The sequence below is a fragment of the Callithrix jacchus genome, chromosome 6 (genome assembly GCF_049354715.1).
Source record: "Callithrix jacchus isolate 240 chromosome 6, calJac240_pri, whole genome shotgun sequence".
Classification (NCBI taxonomy): domain Eukaryota; kingdom Metazoa; phylum Chordata; class Mammalia; order Primates; family Cebidae; genus Callithrix; species Callithrix jacchus.
Window position 1 is genome coordinate 25,404,838 of NC_133507.1, and position 26,650 is coordinate 25,431,487.

General features: G+C 38.5%; 1 protein-coding gene across 2 annotated transcripts in view; it reads left to right on the top strand.

Moving 5' to 3' along the window:
* Positions 1–26,650, top strand: part of EFL1 (elongation factor like GTPase 1) — a 122,273-nt gene that overhangs the window by 13,308 nt on the left and 82,315 nt on the right. For both annotated transcript variants that reach the window (XR_013518774.1, XM_002749186.7), the window contains exons 5-14: positions 4,928–5,061; positions 5,781–5,918; positions 7,469–7,683; positions 14,085–14,208; positions 15,937–16,013; positions 16,729–16,865; positions 17,472–17,594; positions 19,978–20,077; positions 25,391–25,542; positions 25,811–25,977. Coding sequence is in view for 1 of the 2 variants with exons in the window: in XM_002749186.7 (XP_002749232.4) it covers positions 4,928–5,061; positions 5,781–5,918; positions 7,469–7,683; positions 14,085–14,208; positions 15,937–16,013; positions 16,729–16,865; positions 17,472–17,594; positions 19,978–20,077; positions 25,391–25,542; positions 25,811–25,977 (1,367 nt within the window). In the remaining variant the exon portion in view is untranslated. The remainder of the gene's footprint in view (positions 1–4,927; positions 5,062–5,780; positions 5,919–7,468; positions 7,684–14,084; positions 14,209–15,936; positions 16,014–16,728; positions 16,866–17,471; positions 17,595–19,977; positions 20,078–25,390; positions 25,543–25,810; positions 25,978–26,650) is intronic.

A 26,650-nucleotide genomic window follows, 5' to 3' on the forward strand; every position in this document is an offset into this window, starting at 1 on the left:
TACTGGGTGGCAGATGTGGACTGGCATCATACTGAGAAAAAGCAAAAGTGGATGAGGCAAAATGTAATCTTAAGTGGTCTGTACGTGGTCTAGTCTCACACTGGCAGAAGGTCTGGAGAGGCCTTTGGATTGGGTTTGTGCAGCAAAAGAAAACTTATTCAGTTTGCTATTCATAGTTATTTTTAAATCATTTTTCCCTTTTTCTTTCCTAACCTATGTCACTTTTTTTTTTTAAAGATAAAGAGTTTTGTTCTATCACTCAGGCTAGAGTGCAGTGCTGATCACAGCTCACTGCAGCCAGAACTCGTAGACTCAAGCAGTCCTCCTGCCTCAGCCTCCTGAGTAGCTAGGACTACAGGCATGTGACACTATGTCTGGCTAATTTTTTTAATTTGTTGTGGAGATGATTGTCTCACTATCATTGTTGTTTAGGCTGGTCTTGGCTCAAGTGATCCTCCTCTTTGGCCTCCCAAAGCACTGGGATTATAGGTGTGAGCCACTGTGCCTGACCCCATCTTAGTTTTGACACCTACCATCAGAGTCAACCACCCTTCACCTCTCCTTATGGCAGGCTTCTCATAAAGACAATTACCATGTTACCTATATCAGCTTTACAATTGTGCTTTACAATTCTGTCAACAAATAAGCCATATTAGTTGATTTATAACATGTTGTACATTGATTTAAAATGTAAAAGGATAGTAGTAATTTAAGATATAAAAGGAAATCAGGTGCAGGGGCTCACATCTGTAATCCTGGCACTTTGGGAGACCACAGTAGAAGGATCACTTAAGGACAGCAGTTTGAGACCTGCTGGGGCAACACAGCGAGACACCATCTCTAGAAAACATAAAATAAAAATTACCCTTGTGTGCCTGCCGTCCCTGCTACTCAGGAGGCTGAGGCAGGAAGATTGCTTGAGCCCAGATGTTTGAGGCTGTAGGGAGCTGTGATTGTGCCACTGCATCCAGTCTGAATGCTACAGTGAGACCCTGTCTCATAAATAAATAAATAAATAAATAAATAAATAAATAAATGGCATTTCCTGTGGAGGGAGACTTGTGTTACTTTTTAGTTGGGGTATAATTTATGTATATAATTGTTATCAGTTCATACATAAGGAATTTAGTCAGGAACATATCTTCAGATAACTCAGGTTCTGCCTGTATTTCTGTTATTTTTGTTGTCAGGCAAAGTATTCTCCCCATACACTAATGCATAAAAGACACTTGCAGGAGGTTCAGATCTTCATCCGTCACTTCAGTTTTTCTTTTTTATTTCTCAGAAAGTTTTCTCTCATCAGCTTTCTATGTATGCTTTAGTAAGCATTTCCAGTGTGTTAGAAGTTGAACACTAATCTCCTTACATGGAGTTTTACTGAATGCAGAGATGTTTGGGCAGGTACTAGTGACAAATATGCACCTTCTATGAAACAATTATCTATGGCACTTTAAAACAGTGGACAAGGGAGCAATTCTTTTCCCATAACTTCCTATTAGCAGCAGAAATTGTTTGGAAGATATCCTCCAAAATTAACTTGAGGTCTTCCAATTTTTTTTTTTCAGTTCCCTGGAACATAAAAAGGTTGGATTGTTGCTTGACTGATTAGATCTGTGCCTTGAAATGAAGTGGTTTAGTTTGAAATGCCTGGGAAGTAAAGCAGCAGAAGTTTCTGTCCCTGAATGCTATTGCAGGGATTAGTTCAATATATAGTTTCAGGACTTTGTTAAGGAAAGATCATTTAGCATGCTTAAAAAATTTTGTCTCCTGAAAAGTGTTATGCATTCTCTACTTTTTAAATAATTTCCACTAGCAGTAATAAAACATCTAGCATGATAAACCCTGTAACTGTCTTTATGTATTTTTCAATTTGATCACACACACACAAAAGTAGCAAATGGCATTTTTAAAAGAGACACCATGTGGCTGAAGTCACAGCAGGATAGCTGTGCTTATGGACTTTTTTTCTCTAATGGATATGGAACTTCTTCGCCCAACCTTTGAATTTTAGGTTAAAGTTGTTTAGAAAGGGTTAAGATGAAAAAGGCATTGAAAGAGGAATTGGGAGGCCTGGCTCAGAGCTGAGCCCAGACTTAGTCAGCTGTATAACTAATCATGGCATTAACTCTTTCTCACCATTAAATACATTTGAGAATCTCCAGGTTAAACAGAGTTGGACAGACTTCTCTATCAGGGCTTCGCTGAACCTTTAATACGTGCGTGGGATGTGAGCTCCAAGGCCAGCTGTATTTCTCAGCTCTATTATTTGATCAGACACTTATATTTTAGGATGTAGATTTTCAGGTGGAAGCACTTGGTGTATCACTAGCTTTCAGTTCCTCTTTAGATCTGAACGTACCTTTCCTGAATGAATTTCCAAGAATCTGGAAATGGATGTGTAATTAGAGGAGCATAGATAGGTAGGTAGGTATTCATTTTTCTGAGTATTCCCTAAAAGATCTGTAACTCCAATGAAAGATAAGATCACTGTTGTATAGGAAGCCTGAAATTTCTGTACAAGTGCATTTTTAGACTCTGTAAAGAACTTGACAGGAGACCCAGTGTCTGAAACTTCTGTATCAGGTCCAAGTAGTATCACAGAGGGTGGGAAAGTGCTTGAAGTTTTCCCACTCTAGAGTTTGGAGTTTAGCCAAATGAACAGGCAAGTCCCCAGTTGCAAAGGATGAAGGAATCTAAGACCCTAGAAGTGACTAAGATTCCAGGCATATTTCTGGCTTGCTTCTTTTTGGACCTTGGTTCAGTCTCCTACCTTTTGAGGGCATTAGCCTATTTTTCTATGAAATAAAGGCTTAGGCTAAGAAAATGCTGAGTGATTTTAAGAATCTCACAGCTTTAATTTTTTATGATAGGACCCTAGACCACTGATAGATATGCTTTTATTTTCTCTGGTTTACTTGGTTGAGACCATGGTACTTATTGAAAATGTTGGCTGGAAGAACTGGTGTGAGATCTGACAGTGCAAGGCTCAATTGAGATATAGTGGACCATTGCTCCAGGGCTCTGGTTATTTGACTTCTTGGAGTTTCTTTGGACATCTCCATGATCTTCTCTGGTTGGAGCCTTCTCTGGTGGTTTCAGCCAGAGCAATGGCTCATCATAAAGCAGTTTGCATGAAAAGACCAGGAGGAATGGTACTGAAGAAGGCAGCCTGTTGCTAACTGATAGCAGTCTTTCCCACTGAGCCCCATCTTTAGTGGAGATGGGGTTTCACCGTGTTGGCTGGGCTAGTTTGAACTTCTGGCCTCAAGTGGTCCACCTCCCTCAGCCTCCCAGAGTGCTAAGATACAAGCGTGAGCCACTGCGCTCGGCCTTATCCTTTATCCGCATAAAGGCAGTGATGATTTCTTGTCTGTAGCTCTTTGCTACTGTGCTGTATACATACTTTGTGAATGCCTAGTGAAGACCTTTGTCTGACTAGCACAGTCTACAGTACGCTTGGGAGTGCTTCAGCCAGTGTTTTAGGAATTCATTAGTGGTGGAATCTTGGCATGTGAGGTGAAAGTTACTGCTATCTGAGTGTAGTGGTTAGAGGTATGGTCTTTGGAGTTAAATGGGTTTGAACTTCTATCATTTTGAGTTGTGTGATCTCAGATAATTTCTTCAACATGCTTAGAACAATGCCAGGTGTAAATAGGCAGTCCACAGATGTTTTTGTGGTTATTGCTGTGGTGGAGGTTTATCAGTATCACCTAGGGTACAAGCAAAGTCATTAAAATTATATTGGGGGAAAATTCTTTAAATGGCCCATAAATTGTAGGTTGAGCATCCCAAATCTGAAAATCCAAAATCTGAGATGCTCCAAAATTTGAAATCCTTCAAATACTAACATGGCACATAATGGAAATGCTCCTTGGAGCATTTTGGATTTCAGATAAAGGATACTCAACTTTATAGTAATTCTTGAGCACATTCAAGTTGATAAACACTGAGTTAAGGGGAGGAGCAAAAGTAAAGTATATGTTTGAGCATTCATATAGTTATTCTGCCTCTAAAAGAGAATTATAGCAAATTTGTCAATAATGGGGGAATGAATATAGAATTCTGAAGTACTATTAATGTTCTGCATGGTATACTAAGTTAATGTTTAATGATATCTCTCCATGACCTAGGATGATTTTTTTTTTTTTCTTGTTTGCCTATGACGAAGGGCTCTGATGGGATTTGGGAATTTCAGTGCTGAGACCAGACAACTCAGGATGTGTCATCATCCTATTATAAGTTGAATACATTTGTTGAGACTATTGAAGGAGGAGATGGTAATGGGAGAGCACATAGCACACTGGTTGGGAGGAGATGGTAATGGGAAAGCATATAGCACACTGGTTGGCACATAATAACTTCCTTAAGTTTTTGTGGAATTGAGTCTAAATCCTGTCAGATTCATACACTGCTCTTTGATAAATTGTAGGAAAGAACTTGGCCAACTGCTTGTTGGCCCTTTGAATAGCTTTTACTGTTAGGCCCTTGGGCATTGATCAATTTCTTTCAGTGATTAACGTGCTTATCACATATTATTGAATCCTTAACAATATCCCTATAAGATACATATTACTGTTCTCCTTTTACTAATCTGTAAAGTAATATGTAATATGTATCTCATAGGGATACTGTGAGGATTCAATAATGTGTGATAAGCGCATTAAAAGTGAGTAGCACAGTGGCTGGCTCCCACTGAGCTCTTCAGTGGTAACTATTAGAATAGTGAAGTCCTTTAACGTTTTATACATATGCTATTTGGATCAGTAGTCCCATCAGTGGGAAAAATTAAAATGGTAGCTCTTGATTGAGCTTTTGACTCCCTTTGTTCAGTTTTATCTTAGAAGCTTTCCACTTATTCTAGAGTGCCTGAGGAAGAGCGTTGTATGCCTGCACAACTGAAAATGTGTGTTTACAAATTTTATTTTAGGTAATGAGGAGTACCTGATTAATCTGATAGACTCTCCGGGACATGTGGACTTTTCCTCAGAAGTATCAACCGCCGTTCGCATTTGTGATGGGTGCATCATTGTGGTAGATGCCGTGGAAGGAGTCTGTCCTCAGGTAATGGGTTGCAATAAGAAATATTTAAAATGTCAAAGGTGAGGAAAGAGGAGGAACTGACCGACTTTAGGTATTTCACTGATAAGAACATTGGTTTTATATTTCACATTTAGTAACGTTCCAGTCTGTGATGGAGTTAAGTCACCAGAGTTCTGAAGGGATCTTAGAGATGATGACTTTAACTCAGCATACTTTGTTTTTGTTTTGTTTTATTTTGTTTGTTTTGAGACAGAGTCTTGCTCTGTCGCCCAGGCTGGAGTGCAGTGGCTTGTTGCAACCTCCTCCTCCTGGGTTCCAGTGATTCTCATGCCTCAACCTCTGGAGTAGCATGTGCCACCATACCTGGCTAAGTTTTGAATTTTTAGTAGAGACGGAGTTTTACCATGTTGGCCAGGCTAGTCTTGAACTCCTGGCCTCAAGCGATCTGCCTGCTTCAGCCTCAGAGTGCTGAGATATAGGCGTGAGCCACTACACCCAGCATTATTTATCCTTCTTAAACTGTCAATTGCATAAAGGCAGTGATGATTTCTTATCTATTGTTCTTTGGTACTGTGCTGTGTACATACTTTGTGAATGCCTAGTGAATACCTTTGTCTGACTGGCACAGTCTAGAGTGTGATAAAGGAGTGTGGTAATGGGTTGGTTGTTAATTAAGATTTTCTGATGTGCTTTAATTATTTCAAATCATGAGTTTAACATTTTTTTTCTATTTTTATCAGACACAGGCCGTTCTGCGACAAGCTTGGCTTGAAAACATCCGTCCAGTTTTAGTGATTAATAAGATAGATCGCTTGATAGTGGAACTGAAATTCACCCCACAAGAGGCCTATTCTCACCTCAAGAATATTTTAGGACAGGTATTTCTTTAAATATTTTTAATATTTAAAAAATTTAGGCTCGAAGAAGAGTTGTAAGGAAGTTACTGAGCTAGGCATGAGGTATTGGTACAGAAAAGTTAACTTTTCCATTTCAGATTCTTGCATGTTGGTGTTATTCTACAACAGAGGCAACAGAATAAGGATGTTCTCAGTAGTCCCTTCCATCTCTTGGAAGCACCCATGATACAAAGCTTGGACAATAGGCTCTCTCATTTAAAACTTTGTATCGTGGTTCCAAAGTGAGGCAATATTAGGACTTTATTACCTGTCTTTAAAGGAAATTTTACCCAAGCATTCATTCATTTATTTATTCAGCAAATATTTCATAGATAGATGTTGAATAAATGAGTTATCAAATGTCCATTGTACACTAGACATTGTGAATATAAGATGGACATGTCAGAATCCCTGTTTTCAAGGAGCTCACAGTATAGTAGGGGAGACAAACAAAGCTATTTGGAGAACAATGAGATAAGCCCTGGGTGTGATATGACAGCATAGATGAGGGCCATCTAACCCAGTCTGGGTCAAGAGAAGTTCTGCAATGGAAGCCTTGAGGTAGAAGGAAAGTAGGTGTTTGCCAGGTAGACAGGAAAAAGACAGTCAAAACAGAAGAAATATGATCTGTAAAGTCATAAAGGCAAGAAAAGGCACAATATAGTGTTTCGTTTAAGGAACTGCAAGTTGTCTTAGAGGTGAAGAATTAGATCACGTTAAACAGTGACAAGAGATGGGAAAAAGGATATAGGGTTTAGATGGTGGTGAATCTTTTATGCCATGCATAGGAATTTGAAATTTCTTCCACAAGCAGTGGAAAGCCATTGATGAGAGCAACTAGAGTATATTTATTTGCTAAAGGCAGGAAATAATAAAAGTAGAACAGTTAAAAAGAACGATGGATGGTATCATTCCCTGTAAAAATAGGAACAGGTAAAATAACTTCTACCCTGCATTGGCAGGAGAAAGGTCCGTGGTATTTGCAGAACTAAATGAGCTTATAGATTGGAATGTGGGGTACTCAAAGGAAATCTGAGTAATAGGTTCCATTATGTTTCTGAGGTAGGACATAAGATGACTGCCTATTGGGGAGTGAAAGTAGTTGAGGATTAGGAATTGGGAAGAGGGCCTGAAGACAGTAGTGAACATTTCAGACAACTGACCTGAGAAATGGGCAAGATGGTGGACTGAGATTACAAACTAGGATTGTGGGGGTTGGAAATCATGAGTACTTTGTGATACTAGGCCTCAGTACTGAAAAACAAATTAAGGATATGACACATTAACATTTACATTAAATTGATAATAATCACAAAATGACCTTCCAAAAGCCTTATAATTCAGTTACGCTGAATTTTGGAAGAATGGATACATGTAAGTTATTCAATGATTATAAATGTCACCTCCATCCGTGTGTGGTTAATGAACCCAAACTGATGATTCTAGCCCTAACACAGGTTAAACAGTGTTTTTCCTGCCACGAGCATGCTAAACATCTGAATGACACTCTGTCGTTTCACCATCTCTCCTAGATTAATGCACTCACAGGAACTCTTTTTACTTCTAAAGTCCTAGAAGAAAGAGCAGAGAAAGAGACTGAATCCCAAGTGAATCCAAATTCTGAACAAGGAAAGCAAGTATATGACTGGAGCACTGGCTTGGAGGACACAGATGATTCTCACCTTTACTTCTCTCCAGAACAGGGAAATGTGGTGTTTACCAGTGCAATAGATGGATGGGGCTTTGGGTAAGTCTGTTTGAATCTGATTAAATCTCTTTGTGGATTTTATATACAGTTAAATTTTTTTTAGTGAAACTTTTTATTTTGAGATAATTATAGATTCACCTACAGTTGTAAGAGGTGATACAGAGAGTACTCTGGTGCCCCTTACCCAGTATCTGCCGCCTATCCATGATGACATCTTGTAGAACTGTAGTACAGTACCTCAACCAGGACTTTGCCATTTACCTTCAATATACAGAGCATTTCCAGCACCACAAGGCTCCCTCACGTTGCCCTTATATTGCCACAGCTACTTCCTTCCCACCCTCAAACCCTTTTTAAACCCCTGACAACCATTTATTTTATCTCCAAATTTGTCATTTCAAGGGTGTTAGAGAAGTGGAATCAAAACAAAACACAGAAATGGAACCAAAAAATATGTAGCAGATTTTGGATTTTTTTCCCACTTAGCATGATTCTCTAGAGACTTATCCAAGTGATTACACGCATTAATACTGTAGTTAGTTTCTTTCTATTGCATATTGGTATTCCATGGTGTGGATTCACTCCATTTTAAACATTCAGCCCTTAAAGGACATCTGTTTTTTTTGTTGTTGTTTTTATTTTTCCACTTTTGGGCCATTATGAGTAAAGCTGCTATGAACTTTCATGCGTAGGTTTTTGTGTGAGCATAAGTTTTCATTTCTCTGGGTTACTAGGAGTGCAGTTGATATGGCAATTGGATGTTTAGTTTTTAAAGAAACTACCAAACTATTTTCCAGAGGGACTATATCATTTTATATTCTCACCAGCAGTGCATGCATGAGTGATCCAGTTTCTCCAAATTTTCACATTTGGTGTTGTCACTATTTTCATTTTAGCAATTCTGTTGGGCGCCTACTAATATGTTATTGAGGCTTTAATTTGCATTTTTCTAACAACTGTTTACTTTGGACATCTTTTCATGTGTTGATTTGTCATCTGCAGTCCTCTTGGGTGAAATGTCTTTTCACATCCTTTCCCATTTTCTTATTGTGTTTTTTTTTTAATGCTCTTGAGAGTGTTTTTCTATTGTAAACACTAGTCCTTTGTCTCATATATGCTTTGCAAGTATTTTCTCCCAGTCTACAGTTTGGCTTTATATTCTCTAACAGTGTCTTTCAAAGTGAGCAAAGTTTTTGTTTGTTTTTGTTGCTTTTTTTTGGAGACAGAGTCTCAGCCTGTTGCCCAGACTGGAGGGCAATGATGTAGTCTTTGCTCACTGCAACCTCCACCTCCCTGGTTCAAGCAATTCTCCTGCCTCAGCCTCCTGAATAGCTGGGACTACAGGTGTACACCACCACACCTGGCTAATTTTTGTCAGTTTTGTTTTGTTTTGTTTTTCAGTATAGACGGGGTTTCACCACGTTGGCCAGGCTGCTCTTGAACTCCTGACCTCAGGTGATCCTCCCGCCTCAGCCTCCCAAAGTGCTGGTATTACAGGTGTGAGCCACAGCGCCCAGCCATAAAAGTGAGCAAAGTTTTTAATTTGGCTGAAGTTCCCTTGATCATTTTTTCTTTTTATGGATCTTGATTTTAGAGTCAAGTTGAAGAACTCTTTGCTTAGTCCCAGATCCTAAAGATTGTCTCTCATTTTTTTTCTAAAAGTTTTAGTTTTACTTTTTGCATTTAAGTCCATGGGCCACTCTGAGTTATGTTTGTATAAAGTGTGAGGCTTGGGTTGAGGTTTTCTGTTGTGGGTAGAGAGGGCCTATGGATTTCCATTTACTCCGGAACCTTGAAAAGGTTCTCTCTTCTCCGTTGAATGGCTTTTGTGCCTTTGTCAAAATCAGCTGGGCATACTTTTGTGGGTCTGTTTCTGAGTGTTTTGTTCTGTTCCAGTAATCTGTGTGTCTGTCTTTCCAACAATACCACATCATTTTGATTAGTGTGGCTACATAATAAGTCTTGAAATCAGGTAGACTATTTCTGTCTGCGTTATTTTTTTTTCAAAATTATTTTTGCTGTTCTAGGCCTTTGCCTTTTCATGTAAATTTTATGATAATCTTACCTATATCTACAAAAACGTCTTGCTAGGCTTTTGATGGAAATTGCTTGGTAAACCTATTAATTTGGGGAGAATTTTGACAACTTTGCTATGTTGAATCTTTTCCATTCCATTAACACTATGCCTCTCCATTTAATTTAAAATTTCTTTTAATTCTTTTATAAGCATTTTATAGTTTTCAGCATATAAATGCTGTACATGTTTAGCTAGATTTACACTTAATTTTTAATTTTTCTGAATGATTATGAATATTTTTAATGTTACTGTTCACACATTCATCTAATATATAGAAATAAAATTGGTTTTGTATGTTGATCTTGTATATTGTCACCTTGCTGAACTTACTTGGAGTTCTTAGTAGATATTTTGGAATTTGCTACAAGACAGTCATGTCTGCAAATAGGAATTGTTTGGATTTTTTTTTTCTTTTCTATCTGCATGCTGTTTTCTCCTTTGCTGATTGCACTGGCTCGAATTTCTAGCACTATTTGACTGACCGTGATGAGAGTGGATGTCCTTCCTTGTTTTTGATCTTAGAAGGAAAGCATTAAGTCTTTCACCATTAGAAATAATGTTAGGGCTGCAGGCTGTTTTTAGATGTCCTTTATCAAGTTGAGGAAGTCCCCTAATATTCTTTTTTTCTGAAAGTCATTATTATGAATGTGTCCAGTTTTGTCACATACCTTTTCTGTATTGATAAATCTATTTGTATGATTTTTCTTGTTTAGCTTGTTATTATGGTATATTACATTAACTGATATTGTTGAATATTGAGCCAGTCTTGTATTTCTTTGTAGATTTTATATACAATTCATTTTTAACTTTAACTTTATTCTTGAGTGAATTCAAATGTGTACCACAAAAGGATCCCACTTTATTCCTTAGCTCAGTTAATTTCCTGTCATTTGTTTATTTCTTGAAGTTATTTATACATAGATGAACAAATATATTTATATCAACTTTTATACCAGCAGTAGCAAAAGTTAGTCTAGCTTTAATGAGGATGTACATATGCTAGATGTTGAGTTGGTCACTTTAAGTTATTTTACCAAATTCTGACAACACTCCTTTGAAATAGATATTATTGTTTATTACATAAGTCTTAAGAACATTGAGTAAGTTTTATTCAACATCACTCAGCTACTAAGAGGTAGAGCTGATATTAAGGTTAAAGTCTGCCTGGCCCTGAAGCTTGTGTTTTCTTGACATGCTACTTCTCTGGTGTCTTCCCTGTGGGCCCTGAAGATCCTTATTTCTTCTTGTTGCTGAGGCCATATGACAGTGATACTGGATTTCAGAATGCGCTAGGTCATTGATCACATTTTTTAACTGTAACAGTTTCTGACTTGTGGAATCAAAAAATCCAAATGTAGATAAAAGATTATTACTTTGAGAAAATGCCTGTGGTTTGGAAAAATAATAACTTTAGTTGTGGGCTTGATATTGCATGTAATTTGCAGGGATCATAGATCCAGAAACAATGCACTAGGAGAAAACAGAATCTCTTCGTGAAATATGTATCAGTATGACTTAGAAATGGAAAGAAAGAAGGATCAGGAGTTGACCAGAATGGAAGGCTTGGGAGTAACCTAACAAATCTCTGGCTTCATTTTTTAAAAATATATTTTCCTTTTTACATAAACTTGTTCTCCAATTTCCCTTTGACTTTCTTGGGCAGTGTAATATAATACCATAATTTTCTGTTTGTAATAAATTATAGATACCTTAGTCCATTTTGATGCCTGAAAGGTCATACCAGACTTAAATAAATTGAGGCAAATCGTATATGATAAAAATAGAAATTGTGAACCTGCTAAGAGTTTGTACTTTTTGTACATGGTTGATGGCTTGTCATTATCACCTTTCTAGGCCTCAGTTTACTTATCTGAAAAAGGAATATTGGGCTAAGATGATTTCAAGACTTTCTTTAGGTTCATTCACAGTGATTCATTCATTCAGTCATATAATAGGGTCAGACCTGATGATTTCCTGATTTGTGATCATTCTGCTAGTAAGCCACAAGGTGGGAGGCTTGTCCTTTTCTTACAGTGATTTTCATAAGTAATTTAATGTTTTATGCTAATTTTAGTGTAAATCACACAAATTGGGAGAAGTTCATTGTGGAAGAAAAAGTAATGGGGAGAAAGTTGAATGGATAGAATAAGTAATTTATATAGCCCTTACTTTTGACATTTTTAGATAGTATCAGCCAATAAATGAATGTTCTTCTATATTAGACAAGGTCAGATTCAGAGATTGGCTAGTGTCTGTTCTCAACAAGTTGATATGTTAATTTATGGAAAAGTAGTGGTGGAAATGAAAGCACCAGAGACTTTTTCCTTCCAATTTTCCTCTAAAATGTCAGTGAATAGGCAAAGTTGACAGCTGCATGTGCCACAAAAGGTGGGAAATGAGCACATTTCAGAATTTGAAAGATGGTTCTCTAAACTCTCTGCAGTGGGAAAGGATTAAGATGTGTGACTAGGGGCAGAACCTAGGACTTCTGCCTAAATCTATCCTGTTAATTGATGTTAACCTGGGAGAGTCTACTCTGAAAGCAGAAACACATTGAGTTGGATGGGGAGCAGCAAGAATCTTAAGTTCTTGTTTTAGATACATCGAACTGAGTCTTCAGCCTTATAGAAAAGGGACAGGAGAGAAGAGACAACGAAAAGCCCTTTGTTTTATGTGTCTTTATGTAACTGTGTCTTAGAATTCTGTAGTTAACATTAATCCACTGGGTAGCTTGGAGGGTAAAAGGGGAGTACTAAACACTGGGGTCTATTGGGGGGAAAAGGGGAGGGCCAGTGGGAGGGGGAGGTGGGGAGGGATAGCCTGGGGAGAAATGCCAAATGTGGGTGAAGGGGAGAAGCAAAGCAAAGCACACTGCCATGTGCGTACCTACGCAACTGTCTTGCATGCTCTGCTCATGTACCCCAAAACCTAAAATCCAATAAAAAATTTAAAAAAAAAAAAAAAGGGTGTGTGGCTTACTAGTTTCATACTTGACTGATTTGTCATTCAGGAACATAGGCGACAAATAGATCAGAAGTGTTGGACTATAAATCTCTCTGCAGGTCTCTTAGAATCTTGTTTGTAGTTACTCTGTAGAATTAAAACAGAATCCAAGAATAGAGAAGTGCTAGAAATTGTCAGTGTTTAAAAATTGTAACTAATTAATGACAGTAAAACTAGCAATAATGTCAGTCCACAGTGGCTGTCTCCTGTTATCTCCTTCCATGTGTAGATCCTTGGACCTGCCTGTAGGTTCCCAGTTGGATTCGCAAATCTGCATGGCAAGTTGAAGCCTGCCTTGCAAAACTGGTGCTGATAAATGAAAAGCCACAGAGATAAGTGTCCTGACTTAACATCTGGAAGTAAGGCTCTGTGGGCTGTTCTCAGTGTGCTGAAACACAGGAAGTCAGGGAGGCCTGACTCTAGGGATCCACAGAGAAGGCAGCAAGGCAGAGCCTGCTTTCTTTTTGAGGCATAGGAATTCTGCTAGTGGATATCCGCCTTCCACCTTGCCTTCATTTGTGGAGGAGTGATTCAAGAGTCGCCAGTGAACAAAGATAGTTTTATTTCTTCTTTTCTAATCAGTATACTTTTTATTTCCTTTTCTTCTCTGATTGCATTAGGTTGGGCTTTCCTTATGGTGTGGGAAAAAACGGGATATCCTTTTTCTTTTTTTTTTTTTTCCCTGAGCAGTCATCTATTAAGATGCTGGTTCTTTGAAAATTCTCATCTCAAACCTTAAACTGTATTGTTCTCTAAAGAAAAGGTATTTCTTAGGTCCTTTATCCAGACAATGCAGATGCTATGTATAGTTGTCCTCTTGTGCCTGAAGACCATGGTGGTAACTGGTTTCTCTGTGGGCTGATGCGAGTTAAGTCAGTGTGTGTATGTTTACCTTTAATCTGGGATAATAAAAAACTTGTTTTGGCAGGTTATGGCTGAAGAGTTTCTTTCCTTTGTGAGCAATAGTCACAGGAGTTAGTAGCTGAAATAAAGTTGTATAGTTTATTGCATAGTTGTGATGGGCAGCTGGAGCTTGCATTTTCTTGGCCCTGGTTTTATCTTGTTTTACATGTGTAAAATTAAGAAAGAAAGCTATATTGCAATTCACGTTAGTGTAGACCTGAGCCTAGGCGTTGGAGCCAGACCGCTTGGATTTAAATCCCCACCTCACATCTTCCCTGTGTGATATCTCTGTACTTCGTTACCCTTTTCTATAAAATGGGGGAACTTTGTAGGATAGTGGATTAAGTTTAGTAATACATGTGTAAAGAAGTCTGAACAGTACCTGTCACAGAAATGTTCAAATGTTAGCTATGTTAATCGTTGTTATTAGTAACATGAACATTTGGTCTTCTTTCAGAATTGAGCACTTTGCCAGAATCTACAGTCAAAAAATTGGCATCAAAAAGGAAGTTCTTTTGAAAACCTTGTGGGGAGATTACTATATAAACATGAAGGCTAAAAAGATTATGAAGGGTGATCAGGTAATGTGGTATATGTCCCTTTTGATTATTCTTACCCTGTGAAAACCTATACTGTAATATCTTTAATAAATGTGATTCAGCTTTAATTTATACAGGTGAGTTCATAAGGGATTTTTTACTGTATATAATTGGGAAAGGCTTACGAGTCTTATATATAGGTATTGTTCATATACTGTTCTTAACTCTTTTAAGTAGAGTGAGCAAAGAGCTGCTTTTTCTTTTCTTTTTTTTCCAGAAAACCAAAAATCTTAGATCTTGGGCACCTGAAAACATACATTTTGTGCCATGTACTTGTTTGTCTCTGTCACCATAAAGAGATGTCTCTTCTAGACGTCCCTGTATGGTTCACACTGTACTTCTAGTCTCAGCTGAGGCCTTATCTCACCACACTCTGGTCATTGTGCAGAGTAGATGGGGAGAGGTGGGTGCTCCCTGAAACCCCTTCTATAGATAGAAATGGTGTAGGAGTGCTGTCATATGCCCTCTAATGATATTTTTCTTGGAGCTTTATTTTTTTAATGTAAAAACCAGGATTTCATAAATTAATCTCATTGAAAATCATATACATTGCTTTTTAGAAAGTACTCACAAGTATAAAGCCACAGCAAACAAAAAAATCAGAAGCCAGCACTGCTAGTAGATGGCTGTAATTTCTTTCATTCTTTTTACATGGATATATACATCCCTCAGTTGAGATTATGCTGTTTATACAGTGGAGCTGCCTTTTTGCTTTCGTCATATCATGAACATCTTCCCTTGCCATTAAAAGCTTTTTTTATAAACAATATATTTAAAAGGGAATGACTATAGCTAAGTGGAAAGAGCGTGCCTTGAGAGGTGCCTTGTGTGTTTGAATCTTGGCTCCACCACATATTGGCTCTGTGACTTTTATCCCAGTTATTTTATCTGTAAAATTGAGATAATAGCACTTACAGGATAGTTATGATGATTATATGAAATAATTCAATAAGCACCCTGTTATTTTATTTTGTGAGAGCACTATAATTTATGTAATCATTCTCTTAAGATTGGGCATCTTTTTTTTCAAATATTTTGATATGGTAAGTAGAGTTATGATAGACATCTTTGTGCATAAATTTTATGCCTTCATGATGACTTTTTTTTAAACTGAGCATTCTAAGCCAATGACTTTTAATTTCTTAATGCTGTTGCCAGTGGTTCTTCAGACAGGAGGTATCAATTTATTAATATCTCCCATCTCATGTATATGGAAGAGTATACACCTCAAGGTACTCCTGCTATTAACTTTTTGCCTAGTTTGGTAAGAGAAATGATGGGTTTTTTGGGGTTTTCAAATTTTTCCTATCCTTATGCACTTTTAGAAATAAGTTTAAGAATACTTTGTTTCCTATAACATAATTTTAGACTGAAGTCCATGGAAAGAGCCTGCAGTGCAGAGTGAAGTTTTAGCTACTTGCTTGGGTGCCATGTGTATTTCTTTGGTGACAGCGATGGTAATATGACCCACAAATGGTCATATCACTTGTAAAGTCTCTGGTTCCCAGAGGAAAGAACAGTGGATTATTATTGATTGTGGACTATTGACTGTTTAGTACATCTTATAATTACTTTCATCTACTTTATTTTTGAATAAATATTTTTAAGTAGAAATGAAACATATTGATAATAAAAGCATGTCAAGAAGGAATAATATATAAATGCCTATTAAATGTTCAGGAACTTACGCCCATATATTCTTTTGTACAGGCCAAAGGAAAGAAACCTTTATTTGTACAGTTGATCCTGGAAAATATATGGAGTTTGTATGATGCTGTCTTGAAAAAGTAAGGCTCTTACAACGTTGTTTACTTTTAGGCAACTTTAGGCAGCATAATTTGTCTGACTTTCCAGTTTGATGAGTCATACTTCAGAAAGCTGAGATGGACTGAGAAAGTGAACAGAGCTTCTCCAAATGAGTTGATTGCAGGACTTGGAAGTAATTTAAAGAAGTCTATGTAACCCTGCTAAAGGGCAGTGTTGGAGGGACAGGACAGCAATATCTTACAGAGTGCTGAGGGGAAGAGAGAAAAGGATGGAGAGAAACATTGGGCCTTTGTTTATGCAAACCCAGGTTTAAAAAATGGTTATTAAACAACAAAAGGTGCTTGATACTAGGATCATTAATGGGGAACTTGGGAAATAACTCGTCTGGTACCAGTTTGCTATAGTAAATTTACTTTCTAAGTTATTCCTGAGATGGAATAATGACTTTTTAGCACTTATTTGTGAGACTGCTTTACCACTTGGTATCACTTGTCTGAGGAGATTATGGAGAAGTGCTTCCTGGGAAGTCTTAAAGAAGAATTCACTTGAACATGTAAGAGTAGAGGTTGAGGAGGCCTCTTCTGTGGCAGGATTCCCTTCAATTATTTTTAGCTTTTTTTGAAAAAGTAACACATTAGGGTAAAAATATGCCAAATAATGTTGGGTTCCTTTTCCTCACTGCCTGTTTATATCTGCATATGACTTTTCCCCCCTCCAATCTTGTGTTCACTATAGGGACAAAGAAAAAATTGATAAAATAGTGACTTCTTTAGGATTAAAAATTGGAGCCCGGGAGGCACGCCATTCAGACCCTAAAGTTCAGATCAATGCCATTTGCAGTCAGTGGCTACCCATCTCCCATGCTGTTCTTGGTATCCTTTATTTTAATGGTTTCTAGAGAAGTAGTTTTGATAAAGCAAGAAAAAGCAATGTATTATGGCAACCAGGAAATTTTCTGGAAATAACATTCAATCCAAAATAAGTCTTCTGTGCTTATTTCGTTTTCTACCATGAAACTGTATTAAATACTTTAATGATTAATACACTAATACTAATTTGTGTTAACATTACTAATAGTGAACTCTTAGTTCTTTTTGTGTTTCTTTAGTAATCTGTAATAATAAAAATGTTTGCACTAAGATTTAAATATAGCTAGATGATTTAGATGTTTGTGTTAGGTAACTTTCATTTCAAGATCACCGGTAGCCAACCTGCTAAGCTCTGTTTTCATTTGTTCCATGCGCTTCAGTGTTAAAGGATCTGTCGTGAGGATAATTTCTGAGCTTTAAGAAGTTTGTGAATTCCCCGAAACTGTATGCATGTTTTGAGATGTGATGCATAAAGCAGTGTTTCCTTATAGCACAGGCATTTTCTGTATAGACACACTTAGTTACCTCAATATTCAGTGCATAGAGTGAATCTTTGCCTTGGTGGGAGGCACTGGCTCAAGGTTTTGAGTCCTTAACAACAGACTTCAGCTATGGTGTGTCAGAAACTTCCTAGTCCCCTTGATATCACGGCTGAGAGAGTGGAGAGACTGATGTGCATAGGATCGCAAACATTTGACTCTCTTCCACCAGAAACTCAAGCACTGAAAGCAGGTGAGGAAAGATGGACCTGTTGGAATATACCATGTCATTGACTGTTCTCCATCCAGGCAGCTCTAGACCAATTTGCGGAATGCCGGTTTGCTAAATGGCCAATTTGCCAAATGTCCACTTCTACAAATGAACAATTTCACAAATGATCATTTCACCAGTTTTGCTTCCCACCCGCCACCCAAAGGTTTTCTTATCACAGCCATTTTGTTCAGCCAGAGGGTGAGAGACCAGCGACTTCCTGTACACATGCTCCTCATGAGAAAAGAAACTCCCATTCTGGGGCTTTGTAGGCTCCGTGAAATTTGTCCCTGTGTATTTTCTTGTCTCTAATTCTTTTCTTCCAGTTCTGTTGCTTTTGTAACTCTGCCCCCAAACCATTACACTGTTGTTCTTGGCATCACGGTTGACTTTCGCTTTGTTAAATCTAATGGCCAGTTTTCAGTCTTCACACCACTAGATCTGTCACTAGCATTTGACGCAGTCGATCACTCCTCCTCCTCGAAACACTTTCTTCCCTTGACTTCTAGGCTTCCACTGCTTCCATTCCCTTGCTTCTGCTTTTCTTCTGTCTGCCTGGCTGCTTATCCTTAATAATCTCTTTTTGTGATTCCTCCCCATCTCCGTGGCTTTTTAATGTTGAGGTGCCCTAAGCAAGGTTCAAGTCTTTGACTCTCATCTATTTTACCTGCAGTCACTCTTTTAATAATCTCATCCAATCTCAAGACTTTAAATGACAACTACATACTCATAATTTCCACAGTTGTGTCTCCAGAGCATATCTGTTTTCTGGACTCCAGAACTCCCTCTCCACTCTGCTGTCTAAGAAGCATCTCAACTTAATGTATCCCAAACTGGGTATTTTATCCCCAAGCCTGCTCACCTAGTCATTCCCGTCTCAGTTAGGGGCACCTCCATCTTTTCGTTTACCCAGTCCAAAACCCTTGGAGTCATCTGTGGCCCTTATATTTATCTCACACTCCTACATCCACAGGAAGTAAGAATCAAACATGTATTAGAAGTTTTCCCAGCAGAAGCTTTGACATGGCCTGACATATCTTAAGAGGATCACTCTGTCTGCAACATTGAGAAAACACTAACAGCAAATCCTGTCTATTCTTCCTTTGAAATACAGAATTCAACTACTTCCCAACGTTTTTACTTCTGCCTCCCTGGGCCAAGCAACAACCATCTCTCACCTGGTTATTTTAATCGTTTAACAAGGATCCCATCAAGGGAGGATGGCTCATGCCTATAATCCCAGCACTTTAGGAGGCTAAGGCAGGTGGATCACGAGGTCAAGAGATCAAGACCATCCTGGCCAACGTGGTGAAACCCCGTCTCTACTAAAAATACAAAAATTAGCTGGGTGTAGTGGCATGCTCCTGTAGTTCCAGCTACTCTGGAGGCTGAGGCAGGAGAATCGCTTGAACCTGGGAGGCAGAGGTTGCAGTGAGCTGAGATCACATCACTGCATTCCAGCCTGGCACAGAGTGAGACTCCATCTCCAAAAAAAAAGAGAGAGAAGAAAAGAAAACTAGTATCCCTGCTTCTGAGCTTGATTCCTGTTAGTGTTTTCTCAGTATTGCAGACAGAGTGATCCTCTTAAGATATGTCAGGGCATGTCAAAGCTTCTGCTGGGAAAACTTCTGATACATGTTTGATTCTTACTTCCTGTGGTTTTCTTTTTTCTTATTTAAATTTTACTGTTGAATTCTTTGTGTACAAATTATTTTAACATGAGGTGATGGAGTTGTTTTAAAAAACATTCATTAACCAATGGTTTTATACCTCCAATATAAGTTAAAAGAAAATGCTCATATGTTAATATGAAATTGTGTTAAAATTTATGTATTTAGGGAGAATTGGTATCTTCATAGTATTGAATCTTAATTTATTTCTGAGCATTTGTTAATATAGTAATACAGTATTTTTATACATTTATTTTCTAACTTGTTATTGTGGAGGATTGGAAAAGCTATTGATTTGTATGTATTTTGTTAACAAGCTACCTTGTTGATTGTTTGGCTTTTGGTAACATTCCTTAATTATATCTTTTCTGTACTTTATACAGTGAAAATGTATTAGTGCTTATAGTAGGTGGTTAACCTCTTTGCATAGCTTTAGCTTTCATAGAAGATCCCTCACTTAGTCAAATTTGCTGCTTTTCTTTTCTTATTTCTGCCAACTCTGTTTGCTTTTGCTCTGCTATTCTTTCCTAGCAGTCTTATACTTTTCTAATTAAAATCTTTATCATAGTTGGAAAAAGTTATGAACTTCTTATGTATTTAGATGATGCCATGATCTAAACATTTTGTTTTCTAGAAAAATCTGTTTTTTTAAATAATGGGAAAAAATAGTGACATTTTACTTCCTATTTGTTTAGCTTTTATGAAATGTGGAAGTGAGGACACTGCTCCAGTTATTATATTTGTTTCCAAAATGTTTGCAGTTGATGCTAAGGCCCTCCCTCAGAATAAGCCAAGGTAAGGGAAAGGGGAAAGTTGGGCTGGGCTAGGAATATGGTCTATGTTTGGAGGGATGTAGTTGGGGTGTGGGTGAGGGGGGCACAGATAATGCTTTTCCTCCTCAACCCAGAATTCACATCCAGCCTATCCCCGGAGTAGCACACAATTTGTACAGAAATGTGTCCTTTTGTGATACCTCTGTAAGAGAAAGCTGTTGAAATCAGCTCTGGGATATTGAATTGAACTGATGTAAGTTTGAAGAGTAGTGTTAATAGTAGTAGCAACAGTTCAGTTTGATTGAACATGTCAGGCGAGTTCTAATCTCAGCCTGCCTTGTCTCATCTAATTCTGTCTACCTCAGTAGAGATTATGAATGTATGAGTATTTCTGCTTCTCTGTGTGTATTATGTGTGTATGGTGTGGTGGGTGTGGGAGAGGAATCTTTCTTACGTTGCAGAGTCTTAAGGAGTCTATCTCTTCTACATTTTCTGTTTTTCATGTGTGTTCCCCTCCTTCTGTCTCTGCTGCTTCCCCCACTAGTTAGATTCTGTTCTCTTGTGGATATTGTTGCAGCAACCTCCCAGCTGGTTCTCCTGCCCCATCTTTAGTTCCACCAGTTCCACCAATTCACTTGGCATTCTTCCTTTAGAGTGATCTTTATAAGATTCAGCTATGAAGATGTAAGTTTCTTGCTGAAAATCCCTTAATGATTTTCACTGCCTTGAGCAGTTTTGATTCAAGTGTGAAGTGTTGGCAATTATTTCAGTGGTACTTAGGGAAACAAGTTTTAATTTAATTAGTTGTCATATTTATTTTCATGTGTATTGCCTGTGTGAAGTGATAAAGCTTTTACAGTAATGAGATTTAAAAATTTTATTGAGTAAAAATGTCCATTTATGTATGTCTTAAATAATATGCAGATATAGCAGAAGTCACGAAAATGATATGTGAGTGACTAAAGGTCAGATCATCAGCCTTCGAAAGAAACTTGACCTGTCTTAGTGGCATTTCAGACCCAGCGTGACCTGACCCCTAACCATGTTTTGACTAGATTTTTATTTCTGTTTCTCTAATATACTAGTTTCTCTAATATACTCGTGTCTGAACAAGTGTCATATCTTTGCTTGTGCTGTTCCTCCATCTAAGAAGGCTTCTTTTCTTCTGATAAAATTCTGTTTGTCCTTCAGGAGAAAGGTTATGTATTGTTTTTAGTACTTCCCTAGTGATTTGGACATGGGAGTATTCACTAATTTTTGCCCTGAAGATAAAGAATAGATGAATAAGTAAATGAAGAGTGAATGAGTGCATATCCGAATGAGGGAATGAACAGGTTAGTGAATGGGTGAATGAGTGGCTAGATGAGTGAGTAAATGAGTGAATAATGGAAGGAATGAATGTCTAATTTTGTATCGAGGCTACTCCCAGATAGTATTTCAGTGCTACATGTAGTAACAGTTTCTTGTAGTAACAGTTTTAGGAGATAGGATGTTTTTTTGGCTGTTGGGAGTATCTGAGAGATTCCAGTAGAATCATTTCAGAGAACATCAGAGAATTGGAAACTTACTATTAAGATTTCAGGCCAGGCGCGGTGGCTCAAGCCTGTAATCCCAGTACTTTGGGAGGCTGAGGCCGGTGGATCACGAGGTCAAGAGATCGATACCATCCTGGTCAACAAGGTGAAACTCTGTCTCTACTAAAAATACAAAAAAGTTAGCTGGGCATGGTGGCGCATGCCTGTAGTCCCAGCTACTCAGGAGGCTGAGGCAGGAGAATTGCTTGAACCCAGGAGGCGGAGGTTGCAGTGAGCCGAGATCGTGCCATTGCACTCCAGTCTGGGTAACAAGAGCGAAACTCCATCTCAAAAAAAAAAAAAAAAAAAAAAAAAGATGTCAAATATATGTATTTATGTCATTTAAAATTCCTGCCTCTACTCATCCTTCATTTTCTTACTGATGAATAATAGTATTATTATGCCTCCACTTTTGATTACATTTTTTGTGAACATTTTTCTTTTTTTTCTTTTTTTTTTTTTTTGAGACGGAGTTTTGCTCTTGTTACCCAGGCTGGAATGCAATGGCACGATCTCGGCCAGTTTTCTTAATAACTCATCATATGCTTTTCTGATTTTAGTGTATTTCTGGAAGTGCAGTTCATACTATTCCATGAAGTTGTTTACTGATTTTTTTGTCATTTTTTATTTAACCAGTATATCAGTTTCAACAGTTGTTATGTAATAATACAGTGTTTTCAGGTATTCCTGGAGATCATCATCATTACTTTGTTCTTTTCCATCTTCTAGCTGATTTTTTTTTAATTTAGGTTTTATTGTTTTTAAAATTCGGGGAAACGTACCATTGGAAATTGGTTTGATAGCATTTCCATCTATAGTGTATTAGGCATACAAGCCAGGAATAGCAGAATATTATTTTCCTTTTAGTATAGAGTACAGTGTATTAGTGATATGTGCCAGGGAGAAAAGTAAGGCAGGAAATGGGATTAGGCACCCACAAAGCTTAAAAAAATTTTCCCCTGACTTACCGAAGACGCTGACCTTTACTCACTGCTCTGCAGTGCCGCTTTGGTTGTAAATGAAGTGTGGGATGTTACAGGCCTTTCTCCTTTGTTCTTATGTTTTTGCCTCTTTTCTTTGCCCCTTCAAATTCGCCTTCTAGTCTGACATTTGGCTCTTCAGTCAACATTCTCACCTCTGGTCTCCTTCATCTCAATATTAGTGACTATTGTCCCTTCAGGAAGTAACCTCCATGGTTAGTTTAACTTGGCGTAAATAACTTACCTCTCACAGCTGTTTCCTTACTAGTGGGGCCCATTTTCTTCTAATTAAATTTCTCCTTGTTCTCAACAAATACTGGATACACAATGGGTACTTTTTACACATCCTTGCTGATTACTATCTGCTTTGTTCCTCTTAACGTCATTCCTAGTGCCCACAACAGTGCATGGCGCACAGTAGTTGTTAACTGGATGGATGGTTAGATACATAAATAGACAGCAAGCATTTATACAGTTGATGCTTACTTAATGACTGTACATGCTGATTATTCCAGGTCACTTCATGACTTAGGCGGAGGCGGATTTAATCTGCAAGGGGAACAAATACACTTATTTTCTCACTCAAACTATAATGAAACCACATTTACTTCACATGATGATTTTATTTCTGAAGGAAAGACACAACATGGTGATAATAAGCATAGAGTTTAGAGCCACACAAATCTGGAGTTGAATTATGGCTCCTCCATTTAATATCTGTGTGACTTCGAGTCAGTTTACTTAAGTTTTCAAAGTCTCGTTTTTCTTATATGTAAAATAGGAATATGATATCTATTTTATTTAATTGTTGTGATCAGTTGTGTGCTATAATATATGTGAAGTGATTAACACAGTCTCTGGATTGTCGTGATAAACCCGTTGGAAGAGACCGTTTCTCTTTAGATGCTAGCAAATACCTTTGGTATTTTTTCCTCCTACACTAACAATAAAAATGTGTTCTGCATTTATATTTTAAGTCACCCTTTACAGATATTCCTATGAGTTTTTAGCAAAAGTCTAGAAACAAGGAAAGTTGTCTATGGATTGGTTGAAGGAACAACTAGAGTCCTCAGCCTAGGGGAAAGAAGGGATGGGGGAAGGCATGAACGCAGGTGATTCAAAGGAAAGGAAAGGGGAGGGAAGCAGGTTTGTTAAGATGTTGCTCCAGAGGACAAACTGCAACCATGACTAGAAATTGTGAGGAAGCAGAGTCCATTCTCTGTTTGAAAGTTCTGACATTTAGAGCTTCCTGTAACGAGGAGCTTATGTCTTAGAGTGGTAATGTGGCCTTCTAGTGCCTTCAGTTTTGATTTCCTAATGAGACACCTGACCAAGCCAGGCTCAAGGATTGTTTCTCATGTTTTTGTGTTCTATTGCACAGCCCAGTGACCTGCAGCAGAGTGGGTCTGAGCAGAAAGGCCTACTCTTGGAATTGAACTCATCGATTTTGAGTGACAGGTGCTAAGGAAGGCAGAACTAGTGTGTAGTGGACACTAGGACTAGAGAAGTCTTGTCTAGCAGGCAGATATCTGAAGAGTATAGCAGTGGACAGTCAGTGATTTAAGCAGTCACTTTCCAGGTTAGCTTACGTGAAATAGAAAGGTAGAAGGAGTTGCCCACTTTGCATCAGGAGCCCAGGGTATGTGGCCATTTGGAAGGCAAGTAGGCAGTACCTATGCAGAATGACTACTTGCATGGCTTCTAGTGCTTAGGGAGAGAGAAGGGGAATATGGCATGGCAAGGTGGAGATGAAGGTTATCAGTTATGTTTGAGGTCTGATATTGGGGAAGAAAGCAGGAATCTTAATGTCACAGGAGAGAGACACAAAGTGTTGGGACAAGGAAGAGTTGTTCAGCTTCCAGAGCTGGAGCATAAAGTTGGAACCAGAGGATTAGCCTGAGTGCTTTGATGCTCAGTCCCGGAATATAAGGCTAAAGATGCTGTTATTCTACCAGCCTTAGGACATGGATTGGTCTTGTTCATGTGTTGGGGTTGAGCATGCAGGTAGGTTCATAAGGACTCCTGCATGGGAAGGGATCCAAGTCCTAGGAACAGTCTACCTGCCTAGTTTCTACCTTTCAAACCCAAACTCCCAAACAGGATGCCCATTTGTATTTGACTTAATGCTCCCCTTTTGCCAAGACCTTTTTAGTATTAAAACTCTAAATACCTTCTCTGTGTCCTGACAGACATGAGGGTAATTACCTCACCTACCTCCTATCATTCTCACCCTCAGAGAAAACCACACATACACACCCACATACTCCCTTTCTGTGATGGTACTTCTTGGATCTAACACAGTGGCTGATCATTTCAGTTCAACCTTCTAGTCCTGATGAATTGCAGTACTCTTCCTGACCTTGAACCCTTCATCTTGAACCCCAGTTATTGAGGCCTTCTGCTTGTTTCCCTGCCAGGGCTGTTCCAAGCCCTGATATCTGTCACTCTTTCCCTTCCTTCTTCTTGTTCTTTGCCTATTCCAGGAGGAATATAGGTATCTGAGAAAGGTTCCATACTATTGTACGTTGCTCCATTTGGGGGCTTGGGCTGTTGCACGTCAGTTCATAAGCTCAGAATAGTTGGGACACAGCATTATTAGAGGCTGATAGACCCTCTCCTATAGCTACAGATAGGGAGAGGACTTGTAGAAAACTGCCTGGAATGGAGCTGGGACCAATCTTCAACTTATCCTGCCATATCAATACTTGCTTTTTCCCTACTTGAATAAACTGAGAGATGCTTGATGTTGCCAGATGATAACATATTTGCGATATCCTGTAGGCCTCTCACTCAAGAAGAAATTGCTCAGAGACGTGAGCGTGCAAGACAAAGGCATGCAGAGAAGCTTGCAGCAGCGCAGGGACAGGCACCCTTGGAGCCCACCCAAGATGGGAGTGCCCTTGAAACATGTCCAAAAGGAGATGAGCCAAGAGGTATAGCCTTCCTGAGCAGACTCTGTTGCAAAGTGTTTGCCTTTTTGATTAACTTGGGACACTCATCCTTCAGTTCTTGAGATTTTTAAGCTTTAATCATAGTTTTTATCAATGTTCTTTTCATTCTTGGTGGGGGTTTTTTTTTTTTTTGTTTTCTTTCTCCTGAAACTGGGCCACACATCATATTCAGTCTTCCTTTTGTGTTTCCTGGCAGTTCTTGAATTAAAGAGGACATTCTTGGCACTAATTATCTTTTTGTTTCTGACAGGTGACGAGCAACAGGTGGAAAGTATGACCCCTAAACCCGTGCCCCAGGAAGAAAACAACCAAGAGTCTTTTATTGCATTTGCTCGAGTGTTCAGTGGTGTGGCTCGAAGAGGAAAGAAAATTTTTGTCTTGGGGCCCAAATACAGTCCTCTAGAGTTTTTACGAAGGGTAAGAATTGGAAGTAAAACATTTGTATATTGTTTCTCAAGGGTCTGATACCTTTTCACATTTGGCTGGGACTGGTGATGATCTTATTGGTAGACTTCCTTTGTCTCTGGCGAGGCACCCTTGAGTGACTCTTTGTATCTCCTTTGGTGTTGCTTTGATAACATTTGTCATTAAGTCTCAATTAGTAGCACTTAGGAAACCAATTCAGTATGTGAACCAGTTTCAGGCCTTATTTAATTATGAGGCTTTTCTTTTCAAGGCAAGAATCACCTGTGGCTAGAGAAAAGCACTGCTAAGAGAAGATGTCATGCTGGAGCCAGGGCAATGGCTGATCTTTGAGAAATGGGAAGTTCAAAAAACTAGCTGGCTCAAGCCAAAGGTGTGGGCAGTGAACAGGTGATGGGCAGAAGTTACATGGCACACAGACCCTGAGACTGGTCAGGGGAGTCTGTAAGCAGGTGAGCAGGCAGCATCTAAAAATGCCTGAGCCACGGGGCAAAATAGATCACAGAATAGAGATGTCTCAGAACATTTTTGGAAGTAAGCAAGATATATACATCGTAATTATATCATAATTAAATCATAGAGGTCCTGGGATGAAGATGGTGCCAGAGGTCCAGGTAGCCAGTCCGGATCAGCACAAAGGAGTAAGATAGGAAACTGTCAGCTGACA